General features: G+C 39.9%; 2 protein-coding genes across 2 annotated transcripts in view; one reads left to right on the top strand and one right to left on the bottom strand.

Annotated features, from left to right (window-relative positions):
* The window catches only part of CARNMT1 (carnosine N-methyltransferase 1), a 38,566-nt gene extending 20,125 nt beyond the window's left edge, over window positions 1–18,441 (top strand). The window contains exons 4-8 of the mRNA XM_021689368.1: window positions 5,678–5,818; window positions 6,769–6,947; window positions 9,372–9,485; window positions 17,425–17,528; window positions 18,241–18,441. Coding sequence (XP_021545043.1) covers window positions 5,678–5,818; window positions 6,769–6,947; window positions 9,372–9,485; window positions 17,425–17,528; window positions 18,241–18,342 — 640 coding nt within the window. The 3' untranslated portion in view covers window positions 18,343–18,441. The remainder of the gene's footprint in view (window positions 1–5,677; window positions 5,819–6,768; window positions 6,948–9,371; window positions 9,486–17,424; window positions 17,529–18,240) is intronic.
* On the bottom strand, window positions 14,438–14,775 carry LOC110579713 (NADH dehydrogenase [ubiquinone] 1 alpha subcomplex subunit 3-like). Its single transcript, XM_044920384.1, has one exon. It carries the CDS (start codon window positions 14,761–14,763, stop codon window positions 14,509–14,511), a length of 255 nt encoding a protein of 84 aa, XP_044776319.1. The 5' UTR covers window positions 14,764–14,775; the 3' UTR covers window positions 14,438–14,508.
* Window positions 18,442–26,026: the final 7,585 nt, after the last annotated feature.

The following is a 26,026-nucleotide window of genomic DNA, read 5'->3' as shown; positions in this document are numbered from 1 at the left end:
CTTTTTTCTCAAATATGAACATAAGCACAGTAACTTTTCATTTGATGGTCTGAGCAGTATGTATTGAGAGTTTCAGTTTTTCAAGTGACTAATCATGTTTGTGCTATAAAGTTTATAGTTTCTAAGGAAAGAAATTCTTAAGTTTGAGTCCTACCTGAAATGAAGAATCACAACCACGAGGAACCATATTCTCTTGTGAGTCCGGAAAACTGTTGGACTATATTTTTATATCTTAATTTCATTAACCCAACCCACTTTAGAAGAAAATGAAGTGATACTTTGCATGTGGGAGAAAAATCGATCATGTCTTTGCATTTCACTCCCAGAAGATATATATTATTGACCAGTTGAATATAGTTTTTCTTTCATATAGTTGGACATTAGAAAAATGCATGGTAAGCTTTAAAGAAGCGTTTTTTTCTACTTACATTAAAGAATATAAATTGTAATTTGTAAAATGATTCTTTTAGCTGAAAGAAACCATTTAAAAAGACAAAATGGAGGAAATGTAGACTGCCAAATAATGCAAGAGTAGAGGTTGAAAATTTAGATTTATCCCTCATCCTGAAAGCCCTCTTAAACCAAAGACAAATATTTATTTCACATCTTTCAAAGAAGATCTTAAGCTCTTAAAGTTCAGGATTTCAAGAGCTTATAAATCTAGAGTAATAATTCAGTGGAAAAACAATTCAAGACTAATAACCCAGTAGAAAAATAGTGTAAATAGTTTACAGAAAAAGAAATACAAGATCCTCAATCTCATAAGAATATGCAAATGTGAAAACCAAGCTAAGATGCCATTTTTTCACCTGTTACATTGCACAGTTTAAAAAGTTAAATAACTTATTAAAGGTATGAGGAAACATAGCTTGCTGAAGGAAGAATAAATCAGTAAAATCTTTTGGAGGGCAAAAGATTGGTAATATCTAACAGAATTTAAATTCATATCTTTTGACTCTTGGAATTCAATTTTGGGGAAGTTTTCTGCAGATTCCTGCATGTGGAAGATCATTTATGCCAAGGATATTAGTTTTAACATTATAATAACAAAAGCTTGGGAAAAAATCTAAATGTCCTTAATTAGTGGATTTTGATACATTATGGTACAGTCATGCAGTGGAATATTTATTTAGTCATAACAGATTAAGGAAGCTCTGTGTACAAATAGGAAAGACGTTCAAGATGCATTTGATCAGAGATGGCCAACTTTTCCTTAAAGGGCCAGCCAGTAAATATTTTAGGCTATTCAGGCAGTGTAGTCATTGGGTACGACTCTGTTGTTGTGGGACGCAGCCATAGACAGTTTGTCTATGTGCATGACTATGTTCCAGTAAAACCTTATTTACAAAAACAGGTGACTGGCCTGTGGGTCATAGAAAAACTTGGTATATAAACTGTAACAGAGGTATGAAGTGCTGAAATTATTGAGAGGTGAATTCAATCCCCATGCCTGGGATGTTTGGGAAAGACTTCATAGATAATGTGATAATTTAAACTGAGTTTCTGTGGGTGAATAGGAGCTCTAAAGATTAAGGTGAGAAAGTGTTTTCTAGAATTGGTGAGAAGTTATTTGATCCCTGGGAGTTCTTTGTTGAGAGTGGATGAAGAGGTGAACTGGGATATTTTTGAAGGGGCTAGACACTAAAGGGATTTCTAACCCAGTTGTAGTTGGGTTTTTTTAAGATTTTATTTATTTATTTGAGAGAAAGAGTGCACAAGCAGGGAAAGGGGCAGAGGGAGAGAGAGAAGCAGACTCCGCTGAGCAGGGAGCCCAACATGGGGTTCGATCCCAGGATCCTAGGATCACGACCTGAGCCGAAGGCAGACGTTTAACAGACTGAGCCACCCAGCCGCCCCCCATTTTCTACTTTGAATACAAAATATTTCAACACCTAGCTCTGTTAAACCTTGAAATTTTGCCATACTTACTTCATTCAGGGTTTTGTTTTGTTTGTGTGGTTTTTTTAATGTATTTTTTAAAAGAAACATTACAGATACAGTTGAAACCATGCCCTGAAAAGCTCAGTATATTCTCTTTCCAGAGGTAACAACTAATATGAAGTTGTTACTCTGATCTTACCTTCCTACAATAACTACATATTTATATACCTTTAAACAAAACATTTTATTGTTTATATTGTAAAAGCTCATAGAATGGTTTGTGGTGTCATTTCACAATTGGCTTTTGCTCAAAATTGTGTTTTTACTATTTCTCTGTGTGGATCAAGCACTGGTCAACGGAAATATAATGCAAGCCATATATGTTATTTTAAATTTTCTCGTAGCCACATAAAAAGCCACAGGTGAAATTAATAATATACTTTAATAATTCAGTTTATTTCAGCATACAATCAGTATGTGAGATTATTAATGAGCTATTTTACATTCCTTTTTTATACTGAAATCCAGCATCTGTTTTGCACTCGCATCACATCGGACTAGCCACATTTTAAGTGTTCAGTAGCCACAAGTGGTGAGTGGCTTTTATTGTACTGAGCAGAGAACTGCTGGGATTCAGACAGAATCGAACACTTTGAGTGCTTGGAAGTGTGCACACCCCTAACCGCCAGGGGTCAGCTAAGTGTCAGCATGTTGACTCAAGAGAAGGTATTTTTGTGTGTTGGGACTTGCTAATCTGCAGCTGCAACGCAAAAACCATTCTGTGTCCAATGAAGGAAACCTCTCTCAGGAACCACATTTACTGCTGGTAATTGTTGGAGCACAGAACGTGGTACCAGCGAGGGCCACGGCCTGTTTAGATACATGGGAGCTCCACGTTCTATCCATATAGGTATACTCTCTTTCTTCTTGCTTGTCTGGAATGAACTGTTGAAACTTTCCCTGCTGTTATCAGGGGTGTCATATTTGTAGTAAATATACTGCTTGTCTGTAGTTGGACCTTAATAACTAGGTAAACTTGTCTGCTTACTTATTTTTGCTAAGAATCTCCAGCGGCACCATTTGAGTACTGAGCCAGATATTATGTGCCTCTGTTCCTGGTTTTCTAAGTTTTAGCCAAGCTTAAAGTCACATCACACTAAAGGTCTATATGTAGACTTTATTTCCCTTATTTTCCACAGAAATACCTTCATAGAAATGCCCTAGAGCTAACATGCAGTCATAGCAGGAACTGCCTATTAAAATGCTTTATTTTTATACACGTAATTAGAGGGACTTTCCATTATGCTGTTAATGTCCCTCATATAATGACCCAATGAAAAAAAAATTTAAAAAAAAAAATTTAAAAAAAAATTTTTTCCAACTCCCCCATTTATTTTTTTTTTTTCTTTTTTTTTTTTTTTTTTCAATTCTGGGCATTTGTTTTAATGTGTCTCCTTTTGTATGCCCACAGAAATCCTTTTGTCATAATATAGATAATTGATAGATCTATCATAATCTTTGCTAACTCCTAGTCAAGGGCCTTGATAAACAGTCTGCATTCCTCGGCTTGATGACAGCCTTTTAAAAGCAGTTTTATACAGCACTTTCTGCCACAAGGTGGGGGTAGAGAGTTCTGTCGGCCTGTTTGGGTACGGAGAATTTGATAGTACCAGTCATAAAGTTAACTTTGCATAAGTTGACAAAAAAAAATTGTCAGTACCATTATTAACACAACTTTGCCTTAGGATTAGCATGATTTCTAATTTCTTCTTGGTAGTTTTTTACTCAGCTTATCAGCCATCCAGATGTTATTAGTGATTATTTTTGTAATGATTTAAATACTCTGAATTTACTTCTAAATCCATTTACTTTTGTTGCATTACTTTTTCTTTTTTTTTTTTTTTTTAAATCTAAGGTGAGAACAGCCACTTGGTAAAAATGGGTGTTTTGATTGGGCAAATGGGAACTGAGAAAAGAAAAGAGGTAATTCTGGGCGAGTACGGGTTTGGGTGGGTCTGATAGGGAGTGCTTTGAAGATGAGAGAGAGGCCCCGGGCCGGGTGCCACATTGGTAGGTCCGTCATACAAAGGGTAGCATAGAGTGTGGCCAGTAGCTTTTCAAATTCTCATACTAAAAATATGTATATACTTTATATGCTTGTTAGATAACTGATACAGGTAGGTCTAAACGACATGGGAGGATGTTACCCATTCTTTTCATTAGAAATTTAAATTAAATCAATTAAAAATTAAAGTGTTCGCACACAAACATGTGTGTGACCTGAAATGAGAAGAAAGCATTTTATATGGCAGCTTGGCATCAGTTTGCTCATACCAAGTATTAAAGGATGTTTCCTAATCCTAATAAGCCTGTTTGTCAGAAGTCGGTTTTTTTTTTTTTTTAAAGATTTTATTTATTTATTTGGCAGAGAGAGAGCAAGAGCAGGAACACAAGCAGGGGGAGGAGTGGGAGAGGGAGAAGCAGGCTTCCCGCCGAGCAGGAAGCCCAACGTGGGGCTCGATCCCAGGACCCTGGGATCATGACCCGAGCTGAAGGCAGACCCTTAAACGACTGAGCCACCCAGGCGCCCTGTCAGAAGTCATTTTTAACAAATTTTGGTTTATGTCTTATTGTATATATAAAACTCAACAGTGAAATTAAGTAGACTTTGTTAAGGTTTTTATACAAATACATTTAAGACTGGATGACCTGGGCCAAAATTGCCATGTTACTATATTTGTAGACTGAATTTCCAAAAGCCCTGTAGTTCTGTTTGTTTCTTCTTGATTTCAGAGTGGGAAGGGGCAGCGGTTACCATATGGGCCCCTAGTTGCTGTTTGGAGCACACCAAACTTAAAGACCACGTAGTATAAAGATTAAAAAAAAAGAGAATTATCCACGGGGTAGATTTGGAAGTTGGTTATGATTTAGGAACTAAATTTGGAGAATGCAGATAATAGTGAAATTCTTTGTAATTGATATGATGACAGCTGATTATACACATTTGCCTTTGGTTTTCTATAAGAATACCATTTTGGTTTCCTTAGGGTTATATTGATTGGCTGGAATTCCTGAGAAGGTCCCTTGCTTTGCTAAGGCTTTTTAGCCATTTGAAAGTGGGTGGTGGATTTTAGAGTGAAGAGAATTTGTTTCTGTAATGTGATGCCAATAAGTGAAGAGCAGTTGGGTTGTGAGTCTGTGATTTGGTGTGATGTACTTGCAATTAATTATGCTCAGTTAGAAGGCAATTCCTCATTTTCCGCATGAGAATACCCTCCCTCCAAATTCTTTTGCCAGCTAAAATATATAGGATCTTAAAGATATAACTAACACATTAAAAATCTACATATATTTCATCTATTTAGTCACACAAACTATTGTATTAGTTACAGAATTTAGAGATAATGTTTTGTTTCAGTGTCTGATGATAAAATGATTTTGTTCAATCTTTGTGTGTGTTGGGATCCCTTTGGGATAATTTGTCTTCTTGAGATAGTTGTTCAAGTGACAGCTACTATGGGGGTATGAGTGTCTTCTAAGTCTTTAGATATAAGGCGACTCCTTTTTTTCCTGAAAAGTATTTAGGGCAAAAAACCCTCATCTGATATTTGAACATATGATAATTCCTCATGCCCTTATTTTTCATTTATATTTAGAAGTATTTCTCAATTTTAAAAAGTCAATTTTGAGTGACCTTATTCTTACTGAATATCTAAGTTTTTAGTTGTTAATGTGGATTTTGCCTTTTCTTTTTTTTCTTTGAGGGGTTGGACATAATTGCCTTATTTCATTTCAGGGATCCTTCTAAAGTAAATATTCTGGTACCTGGTGCTGGACTAGGAAGACTGGCCTGGGAAATAGCTATGCTAGGTTATGCTTGTCAAGGAAATGAATGGAGTTTTTTTATGCTCTTTTCTTCCAACTTTGTACTCAACAGGTATTTAATTTACTTTTTGCTGGAAATAGTAATTTCTCAGAATCAGATTGACTTACCTATTTTGAACAATTCTGAATTTGAAGATAAATACAGAGTGTTTAATTATAATATGTAATCATAAGTGTTTCTTATATTAAAATCAAGTTGCTTATACAAATTACCACTTGTAATTAGTCCTTAGTTAACAGAATGTTGAAACAGGATGGATAAGTGACTTTTTAGAAAATGATGGGACATCCCATGAAACTGAAATGCTCCCTGTGCAGAATTTCAAGACTTTGGATGATCCAGGAAGGAGTATTTTCTCATTGTTCCTTGAACTTCTTCACCCCTTTGTTTCTTCAGTGGAATAAGTGCAGTGTAGCAATCATAACTTTTCCCCTTAATCAAATTCTTATAAAATGGCCAAGTATGCTCATATGATTGAGTTGGAAACATCTCTCAGAATTTCTGTGGCCTCTTTTAGAAAATAGTGGAAAAGAGTTGTTATTTTTAAAGCCAGAAGAGGTGTATTGGAAAAAATAACTAGCTGCCTTGTTTAAATAATATGTTGTCCAGTATGGGTTAGGGAATGGTGAGAAGGTAAAACGGAGAGAATGAGAATAGTTGGGTAGCAAACAAAACCCATACCACTTTTTTGAGAAAAGAGGTGGTCTGTTTTTCAGTTTGAAGTTTGGAAGTTTGGAAATACATTTTTTAAAATGTGAATGAACAACACATTTATATCTCTGAATTTACTTTAATTTTTTCCTGTCTTTTAATTCATGATTGGTTACTCATCTACATATGTGTATATGTGCATTTTCAGATAATTGGTTGGGATGTAGTGGTAACACCTTAAGTATTAATGAATTACATAAGTAAATCTTCAGATTATATTTTAGTATTTAAAGTAGATTTTCTTGGTAAAATTTTTAGTTAACACTGAATTTTGTGCTCATATTTTGCAGATGTTCTGAAATTAATAAATATAAGCTTTATCCCTGGATCCATCAGTTTAGCAATAACCGGAGGTCAGCTGATCAGATTCGACCCATCTTTTTCCCTGATGTTGATCCCCACAGTCTTCCTCCTGGTTCTAATTTTTCTATGACAGCAGGAGATTTTCAGGAGATCTACTCAGAATGCAGTAAGTCCAAAACAAGCATTTAAAAGTTCTTGTTCTCTATTCTAAATTTAATGAGCTAATTTTATACTAAGCCAAAGTATTGGTCATTCGTTTTGATAGCAGAATATAAGATATACTTCAGTGGCAAGTTAGGATATTTTCAAAGTCCTCTATAAGGGAATGATGGGAAATATAAAGAAGTATAAGATCCCACCATTAAGAAATATAGAATCTGTTGGGTCTATTAATATAAGACACATGTGAAAAAAGTTCATGAATAATGAATATAATAAAGGTAAAAGATTATAGTGTGGGAAAGGAGATCTTTGTAGAGAGAAGGCTGTGACTTCAAGAATAGGGAGGCAGGAGCACCTGGGTGGCTCAGTCAGTTAAGTGTCTGCCTTCAAATCAGGTCATTATCCCAGGGTCCTGGGGTCGAGTCCTGCATCAGGCTCCCTGCTCAGCTGAGAGCCTGCTTCTCCCTCTCCCTCTGCTGGTCCCCCTGCTTGTGCACACTCGCTCACTCTCTCTCTCTGTCAAATAAATAAAAATCCAAAAAAAGGAAGAGGGAGGCAGAGGAAGGAAGATATAAATGAATAAGGTAATCAGGGATGGTGGGATAGCCTGACTGGAAGGAAAAGAGAGGTTGGTTTGGTAGTTTAATGGGAGATATGGCCAGAAAAGTAGGTTGGTTCCAGATTATAGAAGACCTTTAAAATCAGACTATGAAGTTGGGACTTCATCTTGGCAAACTGTTGAAGTTTGAGCTAGCATTAGAGAAAGGGAGATGGTAATGGAGAGAGGGGTGGTGGTGGGGGGCGGGGGAGTAGATTAGCTTTAGTAAAAGGAAGAAGAAAAATAGTATCCTAAGAGGTCAGCAAGATCATTCATTCAACAAATTTAATTGAGCACCTCCTAAGTCCCAGGTATGTTCTAGGCATGGGAAAGAGCAGTGAGCAAAGCAAAGTTCCTGGTCCACAGGGAATCTGTGTTCCAATAGGGAGAGAGGAGCAATAACAAATTTAAAATTCTGAGGAAGAATACTAAGGCAGGGTAACAGGGATACAGAGTGACTGGGGAGAGGCTGCTATTTATAGAGTTATCAGGGAAGGCTCTCTAAGCAGAACTTTAAAAAAAAAGTTGAGCAGAGAACCTTGAAAAAGTGAAGAGGCAAACCATTAGATATTTGGGGGGGAAATGTTGCAGACAGAAGCAATGGCGAGGGAAGAACGATTCAGTATGGGGAGGATGCTTGTTCTGCTCAAGGAAGAGCAAGAAGCCACTTTGGCTGGGGTGTAGTGAGCAGTGGGTGCAGTGGTGTGAGATCAGGTTGGGGAGGGTTTGGTGAGGCTGACTTTGATTGTACTCAGAGAGGTGGGAAGCCATTGGAGGGACTCGAGCAGGGAGTAACAAGATTTAGTCAAGTTTTTGTTTATTTTCCCCTGAACTCTGACACTGGGAAAACCTGTATTCCGAAGGTAGAAAGAGATGGAAAATGTTAAGTGCTGGGGATAGGATAGAGAGAAAGTTCTCAAAAGAGAGGTGACATAATGGAAAACAGTCACTTAGGCGAGTACAGGTGACCTTGTTCTGTAGCAGGGCTTGAGAGAGCAGATGGTGAAGGTCATCCTCGGTGGGATCGGTGCCTTTATGGCACCGAGATTTGTAGAATCCAGCCTCTGTCCCTGGATTGTGCCCTGCGACGGCCTCCACGGGACACTGACAGCCTCGTTCCCCTTTTCCACTGCTGATTATCTGAAGTACTGGTGAACGGTTTAAGTATTTTTATGCCGTTTGTTTCTCACTTGGCAACAAGTGCATACAGCCTTTCTGAAACTTGCCAGAATTGGTGGTTAACAGTGGCTTAAAACACAGTTTAAAATTCAAATGACAATTACATCATCTTAACCAATTTGAAATGAAGGCTAGACATTGAGTAGATCATAAACAAAACTCTTACAAGTACCATTTGGTAAAGATACCTAGTTATATAGGCTATCAAAAATGGTTTCCGGGCGCCTGGGTGGCTCAGTTGGTTAAGCGACTGCCTTCGGCTCAGGTCATGATCCTGGAGTCCCGGGATCGAGTCCCGCATCGGGCTCCCTGCTCGGCAGGGAGTCTGCTTCTCCCTCTGACCCTCCTCCCTCTCATGCTCTCTGTCTCTCATTCTCTCTCTCTCAAATAAATAAATAAAATCTTAAAAAAAAAAAAAAATGGTTTCTAAAGTGATTATCAAATTATTAGTAAAAACTTTCATGAACTGTGAAGCATGTCATAAATGATTGCTTAGTTACCCTAATTACCTTGTTGATTAGAAGTTTAGCTTCTGTATTCCTCCAGTTAAATGAAATATTCATAATCTGTAAGAGGTAACATTTGTAGAAGTAATTAAAAGGAAAGGAAATATAACGTAATGAATGTAGTAATGTGGTTTTCCTTGAATAGATACCTGGGACTGTATTGCTACCTGTTTCTTCATAGACACAGCTCACAATGTCATTGATTATATTGACACAATATGGAAAATACTCAAGCCAGGTGGAATTTGGATAAATCTAGGTAAGTTCCTCAGTGTTTATTAGAATCTTACACATGAATCTGAGTACTTATAGCTATCCTCTCTTTGGTAACTTTAGGGTACCAAAGGTTCACAAAGGTGATAGTTATGTTGTATCATTTCCATTAGACTGTATCCCAGTTAGTGTGGAGTTCCTCTCAAAGCAGTGGAAGCCCCAAGAGATAACACATTGTTGGAGTCCGTGGCCTTCAGGATTGGTCTAGTCTTGTTGTTGGGTTCTGTCACGTGCTCTTTTTTTAATGATTGGACTTCACCGCAGATTTTGCCATTAGGACTAAGACTAGAGATAGATCATCTAAAACTAATGATGTAATGTATGGGGATTAACATAAGAATAAAAAAAAATTTAAAAAAAAAAGACTAGAGATAGAAATAGATCTTTTCAAACTTCTCTCTAGAATTTCATGGGACAGATGAGAGTGGCTGTAAAATGCAACCGTAATATGAAAGTTATCCCAAACCTTAGGTCCTCTTTCAAAGGAGTCACTTCTTTAAAGTAAGTTTCTTTAAAAATTTCCCAAGGAATGATTGAAATGTGATACAGTTGACCCTTTAACAGTGTGGGCCTTAGGGATGCTGACCCCTTGCACAATCAAAAATCTGTATAACTTTTGACTCACCAAAAACTAACTATTAACCTGCTGTTGACCAGAAGCCTACTGATAACATAAACAATTAGTGTGTATTTTATTTACTACATGTATTATATACTGTATTCTTGCAGTAAAGTAAGCTAGAGAAAGGAATGTTACTAAGAAAATCATAAGGAAGAGAAAATACATTGACAGTACTGTGCTGTATTTTTATCAACAAAACAAAACGTGTAGAAGCAGACCTGTGTAGTTCGAACCTGTGATGTTCAAGGGTCAACTGCATTCCCGCTGTGGGTGAGCAAATACCTTACTGAATCTCAAAACAACCCTATGTTGAGATGGTATTTTTATAGTTGGTGAGTCTGAATCTCGCTGTAAGTAACTAGCAGGGGCGTCCCGGAGCTTATATATATGGCAGAGACAGGCTCACAGCTCAGATCCAACCCCTTTAATGCCTAACCAGATAATTCTGCAGGCTCATCCTGAGCCTAACAGTTCATGTTAATTATGTGATTAATATTTCTGACTCCAATTACTGAGTCATGGTAAGGTTTCATGTATTTCCAAAGCGTTAACTTTCACAGAAACAACTTTTCTGTTTGAACTTTTATTTCATTTGGTTTATTAATATTTTATTCAGTTATGTAATAACAGTAATTATAACTGCCCGGAACAAATAAAATTGGCTCTTCATAAGCCTACTGTTTGATAAGAGCAGACATGCTGGGCCGCGCTGTGATCTGTCCCAGGCATGAGGTAATAGGGCACTTGGGTTAGGGGGGGAAGGTCAATTTAGGAGAGCTTCTACTCTTCATACGACAGAGTTCCAAAACAATTCTGAGCATTGGAATAATGGAGAAGCATAGTCCTTAAAAATAGTTATTTGGAAGGTTAGTACTTTCCAAAGAAAATTCTTTACATGTATAAGCTGAAGAATTTTAAAAATGACGATTCTCTTAGACTGGTGCGCTCTGGGTATCTGTTCAGAAGAGTGTTCTTACTCTTCATGCCATGTGCACATCCTTTACTCCATGTAATTCCTATCGCGGCTCCTCCTATTCTTTCATTTCCCATTCTGTATCTCTGGTCCAACTATCTGTTATGGTCCAAGCCACTGTGTACCAACTTGGATACTTCAAAATCCAGGAAAAACCCCTTGTCTTTTCTGATCCATCGTTGACGCAGATTCCCCCAACCAGAAACCTGTGCGTCCTCCTTTACCCCTCTTCTTCCTCACCATCTGCACGCAGTCAGTCCACAAGGCGTGTCTCCTAAAGCTTCTCCGTAGGTCTTGAATTTCCTTCTGTCCCAGGGTGTCTCAGCAGTGGCACTGTTGACATATGGGGCTGGATTGTTCTTCATGTGGAGGGTGTGGAGAAGGAGGGTTGTCCTGCTCACTGTGGAATGGTGAGCAGCATTCCTGGCTTCTGCTTATTCGATTGCAGCAGGACCACCCAGTTGTGATGATGGAAATGCAAAATCAACCCAGTTGAGAACCATTGTTCCAACCTCATGCTAATTCCTTAGTTCAGGCCCTCATCACTGCTTGCCCGGATTACTGCAACCGTTCCATTGGGGTAGCCCCACCTTCAAGTTGTCTCCAACCCTCTGTGCCTCTTTTAGTCCTCCGTATGTTACCACTAGAAAGATCCTCCTAACACGTGAATCTATTCCTGTCACACTCCCTACATAAAATTCTAGCTTTCTAGATACCCGAAACTCTTCAGGGTTGGGCATAGTGCCCTTTGTGATCTTTGTGTCTTAGCTTCATTATTTCTGTTTTGTCACTGCCCCAGCCCTGACTGCAGATGCCCTTTCTCTCTTCCCTCTGTTCTCATGTTGGCTTTTTCCTGGGTGCTCTTAACACTCAGCTGAGGTGATCCTTTCAGGCTGGAATAAATGTTTGCTGTATTCCTCTTTTATATTCTCGCAGAATCCGTGAGCATTTAACACAACATGGTGTTGCCACCCATATGTTTTTGTTTTCTCTAGTAGTCTCTGAGCTCAGTGAGGGCTGGAAGCTAATGCTCGCTCTTTATCTCCTGCAGAGCCTGACAACCAGTGGCTCTTCATTAACTTCTGTGTATGAGTGTATTGTTTCAAAATTTGAAGGTGGAAGCAGAGTAATGTTAAGATGACACAGAAGACTGGCTGCCAGGAGACAGGACAAAGTGGCATTTCTTTTAGTAAATTCGTAACATTCCCATGGTTTTGGCGTCAGTCAGATGGACCTGGAAAAATAATTTTATCTGTAAACTGAGAGTGCATCAGCCCCTGGGGGTTGATTTCACCCTAACCATGCTGACACAAGACCGTAACGTCACTATATTCATAGAGGATGAGAACAGTCCCTGCTAGCCATAATGGAATACTGAAAAGCTACATTGGAAGTTAAATTACAGTGAAGATACTGTCTACATTCTATGAAATCACAAGTGGGAATATTGTTAATTTAAAAACCTCTTTAAGGGGGATCTGAAGTATTCTAATATTCCTCAGGTTAGGGAAAGCTAGTGAGAGTGAGCTTTTTAAGAGAACCGTTTCCCTGTGTCCTTTGGGAAAGGCTATGATTTAGCAAAATGTAGAAAAGTGCCTGTGCATCCTGTTCTTCAGTTTTTCGTGGTGACCCTTAAACCCATGTATGTGTAATTTATTGTACAACCTGTGTGTGGGTGCATGTGCATGCACTGATGCGTTTATAGTCCAGTAGTGGAGGGCAGGCAATTAGCAGACGGAACCTAACTTCATCTGGAAGAATAAACAGGTTAAAGTACTAAAAAGAAAGACCCGCAGTTCTTTCCTTCCTATGTGGGGAAAAACCCAGTTCTTCCCTGTGTGTCTCCTTTATTCCTCATACAATAAAACACTCAGACGTCTGACACGTCGTCTAGTCACCAAATGGGGGTTTTTCCCTCTACAACAAGCAATTCTCTGTGATACCAGCTGGGTGCCCTACACTTTAACTCCTGATACTGTCTACCTGGAGATACTGTGAGATACCACAGGTGAAGGGTTCCGTCTCACAGGACCCTCTCCCTTCACTCCCACAACTTCACACGCTCGTCACAAACTGTCACTTGTGCTTCTGACCAGCTGTAGATCTATAGGCTGCAGATTGGAGGTTCCAACAACCCCCTCTTTGGGTTTGATTGCTACAGTGGCTCATGGACCTTAGGGAAACACATAGGTTGACCATTTTATTAAAGGATGTGAAGGATCCAGGTGAACATGCAGATGGAAGAGATGCGTATGGCAGAGGATCTGGGAAGGGCTGTGGAGCTTCCATGCTCTGTCCGGGTGTTGCCAGTCTCCCAGCACCTCCACATGTTCATGCCAGTAGCTCTCTGAACTCCGTGCTTTGGGGATTTTATGGAGGCTTCATCATGTAGGCATGATCAGTCATTCCATTTTTAAGCCCTCTCCCTTTCTTAAGAGAATAGTGGGGCAGGGCTGAAAATCCAAGCTTCTAATCATGGCTTGGTCTTTTTGGTGACTAGGCCTCATCCAGTAGCCGTCCAGGAGCCCCGTGGCAGGGACCTAATATTTGAACAAAAGATGCGCCTAGTGTTCTTATCACTTAGGAAATTACAAGGGTTTCAGGAGCCCGGTGCCAGAGACCAGTGTGTGTATTTTCTGTCATCTCACGAGTAGCAAAGGAGAGCTTTATAAAGTGTAATGAGTCCTAACAAGTTTTCAAGCATTCCAAAGCTGGATATTTTTTGAAACATGAGAGGTTTCCTGTAAAAGGTAGATAACGGACACATTGCCTCCTTTACACACTGAGACCTTGTTACGTTGGTTGTAAAAATATAAAAAGGGTCTAAAATAATGTCAGAAAATGGCAGGGAGGTCATCAGGAGACAACAAAATGTAACATTTTTTCAGATGGGGTAGCTGGGTAAGTTTTGCAAAAAACCCAGTGTGAACAGAGCCGGTTGACCTGCAGTAACCCTGGAAAATGACTGGCTGTATGGAGGACCTGGAATAATTCTGGAATATGAGTGACTATATGGGGAAAAACAGAAGTTGAAGATCTTGACCCCTATGTAACCAAGTAACCAAGATGCCTACTCCATGCTCAGGCAAAGACCAGAAGTTTAATTTACTGGAAAAAGTGAATGGGAAAGAATACAATTTATGAAGACATGACCTAGTAGAGAGTGAGGGTGAGATGTAGGACAGAAAAGAAGGAGATTGGAAAATGAGCGGACGGTGACCACCACCCCCCCACCCCCGCGACCTGCACCCACGAGAGCTCCCTACCCAGCCGTAAAACTTTTTGCTGAGGTTTGAGTGCCAGCTTTTTTGTTTTGAACAATTGCAAGCCATGTTTCTTTTTTTTTTTTTCTGGGGTCGCTTTTCACATTTTATTGGCTCAGGGGAGGGGCCTCCTCCATGTCACCCGGGGTGCTCACAAGTTCTTCAGCCACTCCAAGCTTGGGCCCTGGGGGTCCTGGGGGTGGCTGGGCACGTCGGGCATGTTCCCATCATCTCGGAGGGGCACTGGATAGTTGTAGGGCGTGGCCTGGTTGATCATGGTGGCATATTTGGTGAAGGGGCTGAGGGTGGGCAGAATTAGAGCAAGGCCCCCGATGGTGAAGGACAGGACCAGCACCGGCTCCTTGGCCCAGGCATCCTTGAGGAAGGTGGCGAGTCTCCCTGCCATCTTGGTCGCAGCGGAGGCGACGGCTGCAGCAAGCACGCGGAGCACTCACAAGCCGTGTTTCTTTAAGTGGGCATTTCAAGATAGCTACCACAAGCTTTCTTCTAGTTAATGTGTATCTTTTTCTGTATCTTAAATCCTTTCTATATCTTTGTTTTAGATGTGTTTTATAAACAGCGTAGTTACCTTTTGTTATCCAATATAACAATCTGTCTCTTAACTGGAATTTTTAGAACCTTAAGGAGATAAATGGTTTAAATTAACTTGTCCCAGATTTGGCACGTGGGGCGCCCTTCTCCTTTGTCCATTTGACATGTCCCTGTCCCTGTTTGAGCGCCTCCTTTCTGGCACCACCAGTGCTCCAAGCTCTTGTACTCTCTCTGCCAGGCCCCGAGAGCAGCCATTCTCCCCCACCCCCCAAGGATCCCTGGTTCCTTTTTTTTTTTTTTTAAAGATTTTACTTATTTATTTGACAGAGACACAGCAAGAGAGGGAACACAAGCAGGGGGAGTGGGAGAGGGAGAAGCAGGCTTCCCGCGGAGCAGGGAGCCCGATGCGGGGCTCGATCCCAGGACCCTGGGATCATGACCTGAGCCGAAGGCAGAGGCTTAACTTAACGACTGAGCCACCCAGGCGCCCCCCCCTGGTTCTTTTTAATAGAGAATGGTATGTAGAAATGTTAGATTGATTATACTTGTAGAAGGCTAAAATATGCACAAAGATATTTGTCGAAGTACCATCTGTAATAGACTGTAAAAAATATACAACTGTAATGGTTATATTTGGGTGGTAAAATTACAGATGCATAACTGTACACTGCTATGCTGAGCATTGTGGTGGACTCACAAGAAACTGAAGATGTGTTCCTTTACTCATGTAGCTTGTAATCTGGTTAAAAGTGCAGATTACATGAAAAATAATCAGTGAGCAATGCCATACTACATTACATGAATTTTAAAGTAGGCTATATTAAGAGAGTGAGCAATAGGGCTGGAAACTTGGGTGAATTATGTTAAAACTTCATTTCAGGGGTGCCTGGGTGGCTCAGTCGTTGGGCGTCTGCCTTCGGCTCAGGTCATGATCTCAGGGTCTTGGGATCAAGCCCCGCATCAGGCTCCTTGCTCTGCGGGGAGCCTGCTTCTCCCTGTCCCTCTGCCCCTGCTTGTGTTCCCTGTCTGTCTCTCTGTTAAATAAAGTCTTTAAAAAAATTTTTTTTTTTAAACTTGATTTCAGCAAGGTTTTGGAGCATGGCTAAAGCTTGAGTTGGGGAGTTGGAGCCTTCTAGGTGGAACACAACATGAGTATAGAGGTACAATATGACCATAGTGTGTAAGAGTCATTGGAGTGTTTATTTAGACATAAGAAGGCAATAATGCTGGAGGTTCTTAAAATAATGGAGCAGGAACATCATACACTTTAGAGCTGGGCAGATTGCTATGAGGCTCTTCATGTTTATAACAAGGCTTCAAAGGCCTCGGGATGGTCTAGGACACAGCAGTGCTCAATAAATGGTAGCTACTGTCATTTTTAGTAGTACTAATAAAACTAACAGGAAATTAAGCTTGGCAGAATAGTTTGATGGTGAACCATTGTTTTCTTCTAAAAAGAGTACTGACGTATATATTCATAGTCATTTTTCCTAGTGGTTTATGTAGGGTAAAAAAGAGAGGAAGAAGAATGTTTTAACTGTTCGTATGTTCCACAGAGTGATGAGCCTTTTGGGAGGAGAAACTGTCCTGTTGTTACGCTTACTTCCTGTGATTAGCACATTGTATGAGGGGTAGGAGTGGTGAGATGGGCACTGGATCTGTAGTTAACCCAATGAAAGGTAAAGAGAAGATTGTTTAGATTAGTCCTGAAGTAACTATTAAATGATAGTGTTGCCTGGATGAGGCTGATGATGAATTGGGCAGAATGTGAGCGATTGAAAGATTGGAGACTCTGGTTTGAGTCAGACGATAGTTCCCTGGATACGTGGAATGAGAGAATAGCAGAGGGGGAATGTCATTTTAAAAAGCTGTGATTGCTATCATGTACTGAATGCCTTCTCTCTGCCAGGTGTATTGCATGTTACCTCACACTGAAGTCATATTAGATGGAGCAGAGCTAGTGACTTGCCCACGGGCCCATTAGTAACTGTTAGAGCTGGGATGTGAGTTGTGCCCTCAAAAAGCCAGCTCTGGTGTCATGTCTTCCTTCCAGGAAGCCTTGCCTATAAATTCCCACCATCCCCAGACCCTCTCTTAGACCTAGGCTAGCTTGAGGACCCTTCTGTTTTCACATGATACCAGTTTGTAGCTGCAGCTGTGCATTTACTTAATTATAATTACAGTATACCTTTGGAATTTAGGGACTTCACATTCTCTGATCCAGTTGCTCCTTCAGTGATTTAAGAGTTCCAGGTGTAAGGCTCATATGTGGAGAATCACAGTGCAACCCTGGTGCACCAGAGGGACTCCCTCCCCACGAGTGTGGGCCCAGCACTTGAATGGGCCAAAGTTTCAGGGGTCCGGACACATGCCTTTGGCAAATGTAAAGGTTCTCTTCTCCCTTTTATGTTTGTTTCTTATACTACCTATCTTATAATTCAACTTGCAGTTCTAACACAGCAACTAGTGCATGTTTATATTTAAGTAATACATTCATAATATCTTTAAACCATAGGTCCTCTGCTGTACCACTTTGAAAATTTGGCAAATGAACTTTCCATAGAATTGAGCTATGAAGATATAAAAAATGTTGTTCTGCAGTATGGATTCCAGGTGGAGGTAAGGATGGAATCAAGTTTCACTTCCAATGCTCTTAGACAGGAATGGGACTGTTACGAGTTCCTGGCTTTACCTCTTAATCTCTTTGTTTTCTCATCCATAAAGTGAAAATAATACTTAGCTTTTAGAATTATTAGGATTCGGCATAATGTGTAAGTAAATGGAAAACTATAATCCCTGGTGTCATCAGTCTGCTTTCAGTACATGGCAGTTTACCGTTATCACAATATCGGTCCTGGTAGACGGGGAGATACCAAGCTGACTAGCGTCTGGAAGAGCAGATGAAGGGGGGAGGGCAGTGATATTGTTCACTGTGTGTACTTCTGTAGTGTTCAGTCTTTTTTATCATGTGATTATAAGGTTTTATGATACTTTGACTTGTGTTTTAGTTGTGTGTTTATTTAAAACCATTTCATTCATTAAAAAAAAATAAACAACAGATTTGTTCTTAAAAATGAAGCAAAAAAAAAAAAAATGAAGAGAAGCAATATATCACAGTCACGTAGAGCTCCAGCTCTTATTAGTGGTGTGACCATGAGCAATCTGTTCTTTGTAAAGTGCGATTACTAATAATGCCAATCTTAAGGGGGTGTTTGTATGTAATAAATGAATTAATAAACAGAGTATGTTTAAAATAGCACCTGTCACAAATACTTTGTTTGTGTTATCATCATGGTCATCATCATCATTATGATTATTGTTTGCATTCCAGGTGGAAAAAGAATCTGTCTTGTCAACATATACTGTGAATGATCTCTCCATGATGAAATACTACTATGAATGTGTCTTGTTTGTGGTCCGTAAACCACAGTAACGTTCTCAAGTGGTATCAGCAGAAAAAAGTTTGATAAGAGCAAATGCTGAAATAAACAACTCAAAATCAACTATCCCAATGACAGGACACAACCTCAAATCAGTGGTGCCTTCTTATTCCTAACAAAATTTAGAAATAGCGTCTATTTTCTTAATACGTCTATTGCTTTTTCAGAAATATACTATGCCATGCATATTTGTACTACAGAAGTAAAAATGGAGGAAATGTCTTCAAGTATACTTTTTCCTTGAAGCCCAGAATTGTCTTTCAGTAGAAAAAACTTTATCTCCAGTGGTCTTCATGAAGCTGTCTGTTGCCAGTCTGCCATACTAATGACTACTAGTATTGAAGTCCCCCAAATCTCTGTTTTGTGTGCATTGCACAGGTTATTTTTAAAAGAGTCTGAGGATCCTCTGTCACATTCAGCATCTGGAATTGGGACTTTTGTTTGTGTTGGACCTAAGCAATCCATACATAGAATGTGTGTCTGTCCTTTTATCATTCAAATTATTTTTTTTTTCTAGCTCAGCTGAACTTAGAGAAGCATCAACCATTCATTTTTATGAAATGCTGAATTTAATAAGATCACAGGCCAGTAAAATGCATTCAGGCATTCAAGTAACTGAGAAATTTGTCTTTTGGGCACACTAAACTGAACACTATTTGAAAGCATACTCATCATGAATCACTCTGAAATGTATGAGATCTCAACACTCTTAAATGAGGCACAAAAGCCTTTATTCAAGGTACTGCTCGGAAAATGGGGAAATGAGAATAAAATCTCCCATTTGAAATGTATGATTTTAAACTAGAAGTGAATACAGTCTGTCAGTGAATGTTTACAATAATGTCTTTTCTTTAAATTACCTGGATCACAAAAGCAAGCACTTTTTTTTTTTTTTTTTTTTTTCAGTTAAACGGTCATGATGGTATTACCGTGGGGAAATTCTGAATGTGAAATTCAGGGATAAATTACTGCCCATGGTAGTAATTTAATATTGTGTCTTCAATATTGTAAGAAGCAGCCGTTCATGTGATTTCAGATTAACACCAATTTTGTTCCCTGATAGCTAGAGTTAAAACAGTATCTGCTGCTTTAAATTTCTACCTCTAGCAGATCTTTCCTATTGGAGGGTGTTTTCCTTTGTATTTTTTTTATGTTTATTTTGTTTCCAGTAGCTTGGAAAGCAGAGATGACTAATTTCATGTTTTAACCTTTCTTGGGAAAAGGAAGTACGCTTGTTGGATATTTTCACAGGTGATTATGATGGCATTAAATGACCTCTGTGGCAATTTGAATTAGATAGACTTAATTTCAATAACGTGCTGTAGGATTAATGTCATGTTCTAATAGGAAAACTTACTTGTGAATCTTCAGGCCGTTTTTGTTAGTTAGGTTGGGGGAGTCTGCGCAGTTTGGCATCTTACTAGTAGGAGCTTTTCCGTGGACAGTAAGGAGCTCTTGTGGCCTTTGGTCCTGTTATGCAGTAAAGGGCCCTGTGAAGGTTATTTGACTTGCTAAATTGTGGAAGCCTGTAGCCTCTTGAGTTAAAAAAAAAAACAAAAACAACCCAAAAACGATTTCTCTTTTTTGTCTCCCCCCCTCCCATACTTGACAGATGTTCAGTTATTAGAATTCTCATTAACTACCACATGAATGAATTTTAAATTAATTGGTAGGGGGAAAATATCCAAATTTGGTTTTGTTTGTTTAAGAAAAAAAAGCTTAAAAGGATCCTAAGTATTTAAAAAATCCATTGAAAGGAAAGGAATGCATGCTATTTTTGAGTACTGTAGAAAGGCCTTTTATTCACTGACTGGTATTCACTTTTTTACTTGTATCAGAACAGATGATCTTGTTTTTCTCATAGAGGCAAAAATATGTTGACAGCAGGGAGTTGGCTTTATTACTTAAACTTTTGGCTATCAGGTTTTATTCTTTAATAATGTTACTTATATTTCTAAATTATAGCTTACGTTTTAGTTAATTCTGCAGTTATTTCATTTGTTTTTAATTTCTCATATCATGACTACTGTTTTTCAAATATTCTACACAAATTTGCATCACTTTTTTTCTCCTTGCTTTTGTAGTTAATGTATTCTAAACTTGAAAATTGTGGTATCAATCAGTAATAGAAGTGTCACTGGAGGATTTAATTTTTTATTTCTTATGTGTAGTCCTAGCTACTAAAGTATGTAAGCCTTAAAAATTTTTGTTCTTTTTCCTTATATTAGCTCTATATACAAATGTTTTCATTCATTTTCATAAAGCAGGAGGAGATAGGTCATTGTGCTTGCTTCCCTCCCCCCCACCCCCCCCATATTCTGAAGCGGTGCAGGTTAGGGTATTTTAATCAAGTGAGCAAGATGGGAAATGTAAAATATAGAGAAGCTGTATAAATCACAGTATAAAATTATGAAGTTTGGGAACTGTAAAATGTACTGTATTTATATGTAATTCTCATTCTAAAAGTTGCCACAAAGGCTGAATTGGAAGCTTCATGTCTGCATGAAATTTCCTATATTTTTAATGTGTATGATGGACTTAATTTTTCTTGAATATTAAAGTCTGCCAATTGCTACGAAACAGTATTTGCTTGGTTGTTTCCATCTAAGTAGTAACTATAGATGTGGGAATTTGAATTAATGGAACACATGCTTTTTAATCCTTAGATGAGCTTATTCTTACATGCTTCTAGAAAGTTGGTAACAAGAATACTTGGTCTTTGGGTATGTTAGGCCTGATACTAATTAATCTTGCTCTTTGCTTTTGTTAAATAATAGAGAAATACCTGTAAAGGACACGAGTACAAGAGTTCCAGGACCAGCCATTAGTAGCACAAGCCCTGGACTTGGCTCTTAGATATTCTGCGTGTGTTTCCCTGAACTACTGTTTGTGATCTCAGGCAAGGTGCTCTGAGTGTGTTTCCTCACCTGTAAGAGGATTGATACCACTTACTTCAAAGGGTTGTATGAGGTCCTGTGACTAATCTTCATCTTTTTCTATCACTATACAGCGGTCAACAGAGACTGAAATTACATTGTCTACCAGGTGCTTTCACATATAATACTGCATAGAGTAGCACAGGACATTAGTTTTAATGTTATGGTGAAAAAAACGTTTCAGTGGAATCCTGGGGAGATTCAAAGATGACAGGTATGTATGTATAGATTCTTGAATGTTAAAGTTTGGTGGGAATGGTAAAGAAATAAAATGGTAGGTAATGGGAGAGAGGCACAAGCAAAACTTCGTGGAGGGTTACTCTCACTTTTAGAAACATGCTAGTACCTGCCTCTTACATGTTGGATTATTTCTGTTCAGTATAGATACATAGAATCATTCAGCCAGGGTGTATGTGCATTTTCAGTCAAGTTGCCTTTGAGAATGATGAACATTTTACACATCACTGACAGTGTTTTGGAATAGCTTTGCATCCATTCTCTGGCCCATACTGGATTTTGCTAAACTTGTCATTTTTGTCCATATGATAGGAAAAAGTATCTAACTGTAATACTCATTTCTTTAACTGTTACGGAAGTTGAGCAGTTTATTAAGTCTAATGCCCGGAGAGAGGTATCTTTAATCCGCCAGCCTATAGGTGTTCAGCTGGCATACCAGACAAGCCATTGGCAGCCATCCAGAAGTCAGTAAAAATGTATTGAACTTCGTCAAGGGGAGGACTGGCCAGTCTTGAGCACTGCTTTGAGTTCTAGCCACTGACAGGAAGGACCGTATCTGCTTCTGGTTTTACCTGGCTGGCGCTGAGGCTGAACGCCCACAGCCCATTGCACCCCACTGGGTTTCAACTTAGCCAGCCAGGGATCTAGACCTGGGAGTTCAGGTAACGTCTGTGAGTCAAGAGCCCCACCGAACCAGCGGCTTTGCTTTAGGTGGCAGAGCGGGGCATAAAGTTCACCCCCAAAGGAATGGCTGCCATTTTATCATAGTACCAAAAGCTGCTAGGGCCAGGCCAGCTACACCCTTGAATATGCTATTTGTTTTGACTTGGGAGGCTTGTTGTCCTTTTCACCTTGTTAGTCATCAAGTCCAAATTGACCCACCTCCAAATAAGAACGTCAAACCAAAGAGGCATTCAGTCTCAAAGCTTAGTAGCAAACTAATAACCTCCTCCTTTTGTACAAAGGTGTCTTTGGTGATTGTCAGGCAGTTGATTCTATTACAGTACCTGGCTATGGCCTGTGAGAATTTAGGCAGCCATTGAGTCTTTGAAGCTGTGGACTCTCTCTCCTGGAGTTCAGTATTATTTCTGCTGGGCCACCCAGGAAGGGACAGTCCTTGAATATGACACTTAATTGGAAGGAAAAGTTCAGGTAAATAATAGATCCATGATACATGTATTGAATTGGCCCAAAGGGCCTCAGTGAGAGGTTATTTTTGAGGTGTGTGACTCCTTGGTAAAAAAAAACAAAACCCAAAACTGTGTGATTTTTTTTTTTTTTTTTTTTCCAGGCCTGAACATAGGTAATTACAAAGGCTTTACCTGGCAGGTCCATGGAACAAAGCTGGCCTCCCTGGACCAGACTTGCTGCACTGCAGTCTAGTGGGACTTGCAGTCCAGAACTCAGGCTCTTATTCACAGCTTCGGTCCTAGCCCAGTGCCTCTTTGTCAGGGGCTCTGGGAGAGGCCTTCCTCAGGTGTCTCTGCTGAGACCTGCTTCTAGGAGGGAAAGGGGTAAACTTGAAGACATTTCTACACTCTGACTCAGTACTCTTACCACTCTTAGGCCCTCCTCCTCTTTCACCCCACTCCCCAGGTCTGCAAGCTTGCAGGAGCCTGTCTGGACTTCCATTAGCAATGAGACCACTGCCATGTCTGTGCAGACCCAGCTGATGCCTGACTGGTGTGCTGTTCCATGGGAGAAAATGGGAGCCGGGAGCTACCGATGGTTTGTCTGGTTTAGCCTCTTGCTTATATTATTGAAGGGATCAGAGGTTTGACTGTTACTTTCGTTTTGGCTTCTCGTATTCACCTGCTATTCCGGCACTTCGCAACTCAGCTCCCCCTGGCTCAGATGAGGTGCTAACAATTTCACACCTTCCTTCCCACTACAAGCCCTGTCCAAACTATCGGTTGAATTCAAGTGTCTTTTTCCCCTACACGATCACAGACCAGGAAGTTTAACACGTGCATCAGGGGCTACAGCACAGCTGCCAGGAGACCCAAGTTACCCCGAGCTGGGAGGCAGGGGGAGGCCAGTCCACAGAGACAGTGGGAGGAAGGGGTGGGAGGGAAACCCGATTTTCTCCATTGACCTCTGAGCCCAGAGTTAATGCCGGAGCACTGCTGCTGCCTCTCCTGTGAGCTCCCAGCATCCAGTGAGTGCCCAGCCCCTGGGGCCCTTTACTTTGTGCTCCTGCACATGCCACTGTGCTGTCCGGCCCCAGGCTTCTAGCTTTGGCCACCCTGGCACCCAGAGCCCCAACTTCACTGCCAGCCACGTGTGGCCGTGGCAAGACTTTACACTAACAGGCAAAGCTTCTTCCACACTTTCGAGGGGCCACCTATGCTCACTTCAGCCAAGTGGCCTTCTGCTTTCAGGTCACCCAAAGCTCTATATTGAATAGCAGATTCCTCATTGCTGACATTAATCTCAGTTGAGGACTCTTTCCTTAGCAGCCACAGCCTTCTGGCCTTCTGGCTGGGACCGCAGGGCTTGCTGCTCCATAGCGGTAACATCCCTGTCTCTTCCTGCCAGGAAGAGTGAGCAAATTTGGGTGACTCATCTCAAACCCACCTCAAGCTGTTCAACATCATTAACAAGACGGAAGGGGTCTCATTACTTCCCTGCCATATTAACCATGTAGGCAAGAGCATTTGCTGCTGTATCCTAGGAAGTCTCAGATTCCTGAACTGGCCTGTGCGATCTTGTCCTTCCAAATCTGGAATGCCAAGTCTGTCAGCATCCCAGACTTGTCAACAAAACTGCTGAGTCTGGGGTTTGGTCTTAACCCTGCTGACGAGTGAATAAGTTAGCCTATTAGTTTCGTGCACATTGCCAGAAGACAGGAGAAGTTACACAAAAGTAGAGGGTTCCTTTGTGCCTGTCACCCAGCTTTCACCCCAAAATAACATTTCATGTGACTGTAAGACAGTAATCAAAACCATGAAATGGACATTGGCACGACTCTTGTTACTGAACTGTAGACCTTGTTTGAAGCGTGCCAGTTTTTTCAAGTGCTTATTAAAAGATCCTACTTTTAAACTTTCCAATTTCTCTCTAAAATGGGTTACTTATTGATAGTATGTACCTAGGTCTTGCCTTTTTATTCATTCTGATTATCTTTTTTTGATAACTTGTAATTGGCTATTTAAACCATTTACATCTTAATTATTGACATGGGTGAATTTAAACCTACCATTTTGCTAGTTTCTACTTACTCCATTTCTTTCTTTTTTCCTCTTTTCTCACTTATTTTGGGACTATTTTCTTGATTTCATCTCCACTACTGGTTTATTAGTTACAACTCTTTACAAAAAGAAGTTTCAGTGGTTTCCCTAGGGCTTCCAATATACATTGTTAGCTTGTCACAGTCCACCTTCAAAGTAGTATACCACTGAATGTATTAGTTGTAAGAATTACCACTCTTACAATATATTTCCAATTCCTCTCTTCCCGCATTCATGCTATTGTCACACATTTTACTTTAATGTGCATCATAAACCGCAGAATACATGGTTACTATTTTTGCTTTAACTGAATTCTTTTGAAGCAATAAAAATAACAAATACATTTTTTATTTATCTTCATTTTTATAGTTTCTGGTGTTGGTGCTTTAAAAATATCTCCACAGATTCTGTGATACTCCTCCCTTTGGTATAGCCTCACTCCTCTCCCTCTCAAAGTGTGGCCTGTAGGGACTCACTTCTAATGAATAGAGGTAGAAACGTGTGATTTCCACGAGCCCCCATCAGCAGCAGCTCTTCTGTGTATCATATTGTAAGCCAGGAGGCCTTCCAGCCTCCTGACCTGCTCCAGGTCTTTCTCTTGAGCACCCAGTGCAAGGCCATGAGAAAAACCAAATCTGTGAGTACACACATCCCTTATATCTGAGACTCCAGCTATTCCAAACAGAATGGTAACCCACAATTGCCAAGAATGTAAAAATTTCTGCAAGTCATAAAAGATACTGTAGCTTCCATTCTTCTCTCAGATCACTTGGGTTAGGGGAGACAAGAAGACATGCCAGGCGGACATTCAAATAACCCTATGGAGAATTCCACATGGTGAAGAAATAAAGCCTTCTCCAGTTACATGTGTAGAATGAGCTTGGAAGTGGGTCCCCCAGCTCTAGTGAAGCCTTCCAATGAAGCTCCAGCCAACATCTTGACAGCAATCACATGAGCAACCCTGGTCAGCAACCCTAAACTACCCAGCTGAGCTGATGTTGAATTCCTGACCCACAGACTGAGAAATTGGGTCAGGTTTGTTGGTGTAAACCACTGAGTTTTGGGGTAATTTGTGACAAAACATTCCATTTCTTTGTGTGCATCCAAGTTTCCATCTGGTAAACATACTTGCACCTGAAAAACTTTCCTTAACATTTCTCATATCAGGTCTGCTGGCAATGCATTCTCAGATTTTTGTCTGAAAAATCCTTTATCTCAAGTTTTATTTTGTAAGAGATTTGCTCAATACAGAATTCTGGGTTGACTTTCATTCT

Source organism: Neomonachus schauinslandi, chromosome 13 (assembly GCF_002201575.2).
Source record: "Neomonachus schauinslandi chromosome 13, ASM220157v2, whole genome shotgun sequence".
In the NCBI taxonomy this organism is placed as follows: Eukaryota; Metazoa; Chordata; class Mammalia; order Carnivora; family Phocidae; genus Neomonachus; species Neomonachus schauinslandi.
This window is presented reverse-complemented; position numbering and strand designations above follow the sequence as displayed.

Coding starts and splice junctions, on each gene's coding strand:
- LOC110579713 (XM_044920384.1), bottom strand. CDS start 14,763: ATGGCAGGGAGACTCGCCACCTTCCTCAAGGATGCCTGGGCCAAGGAG.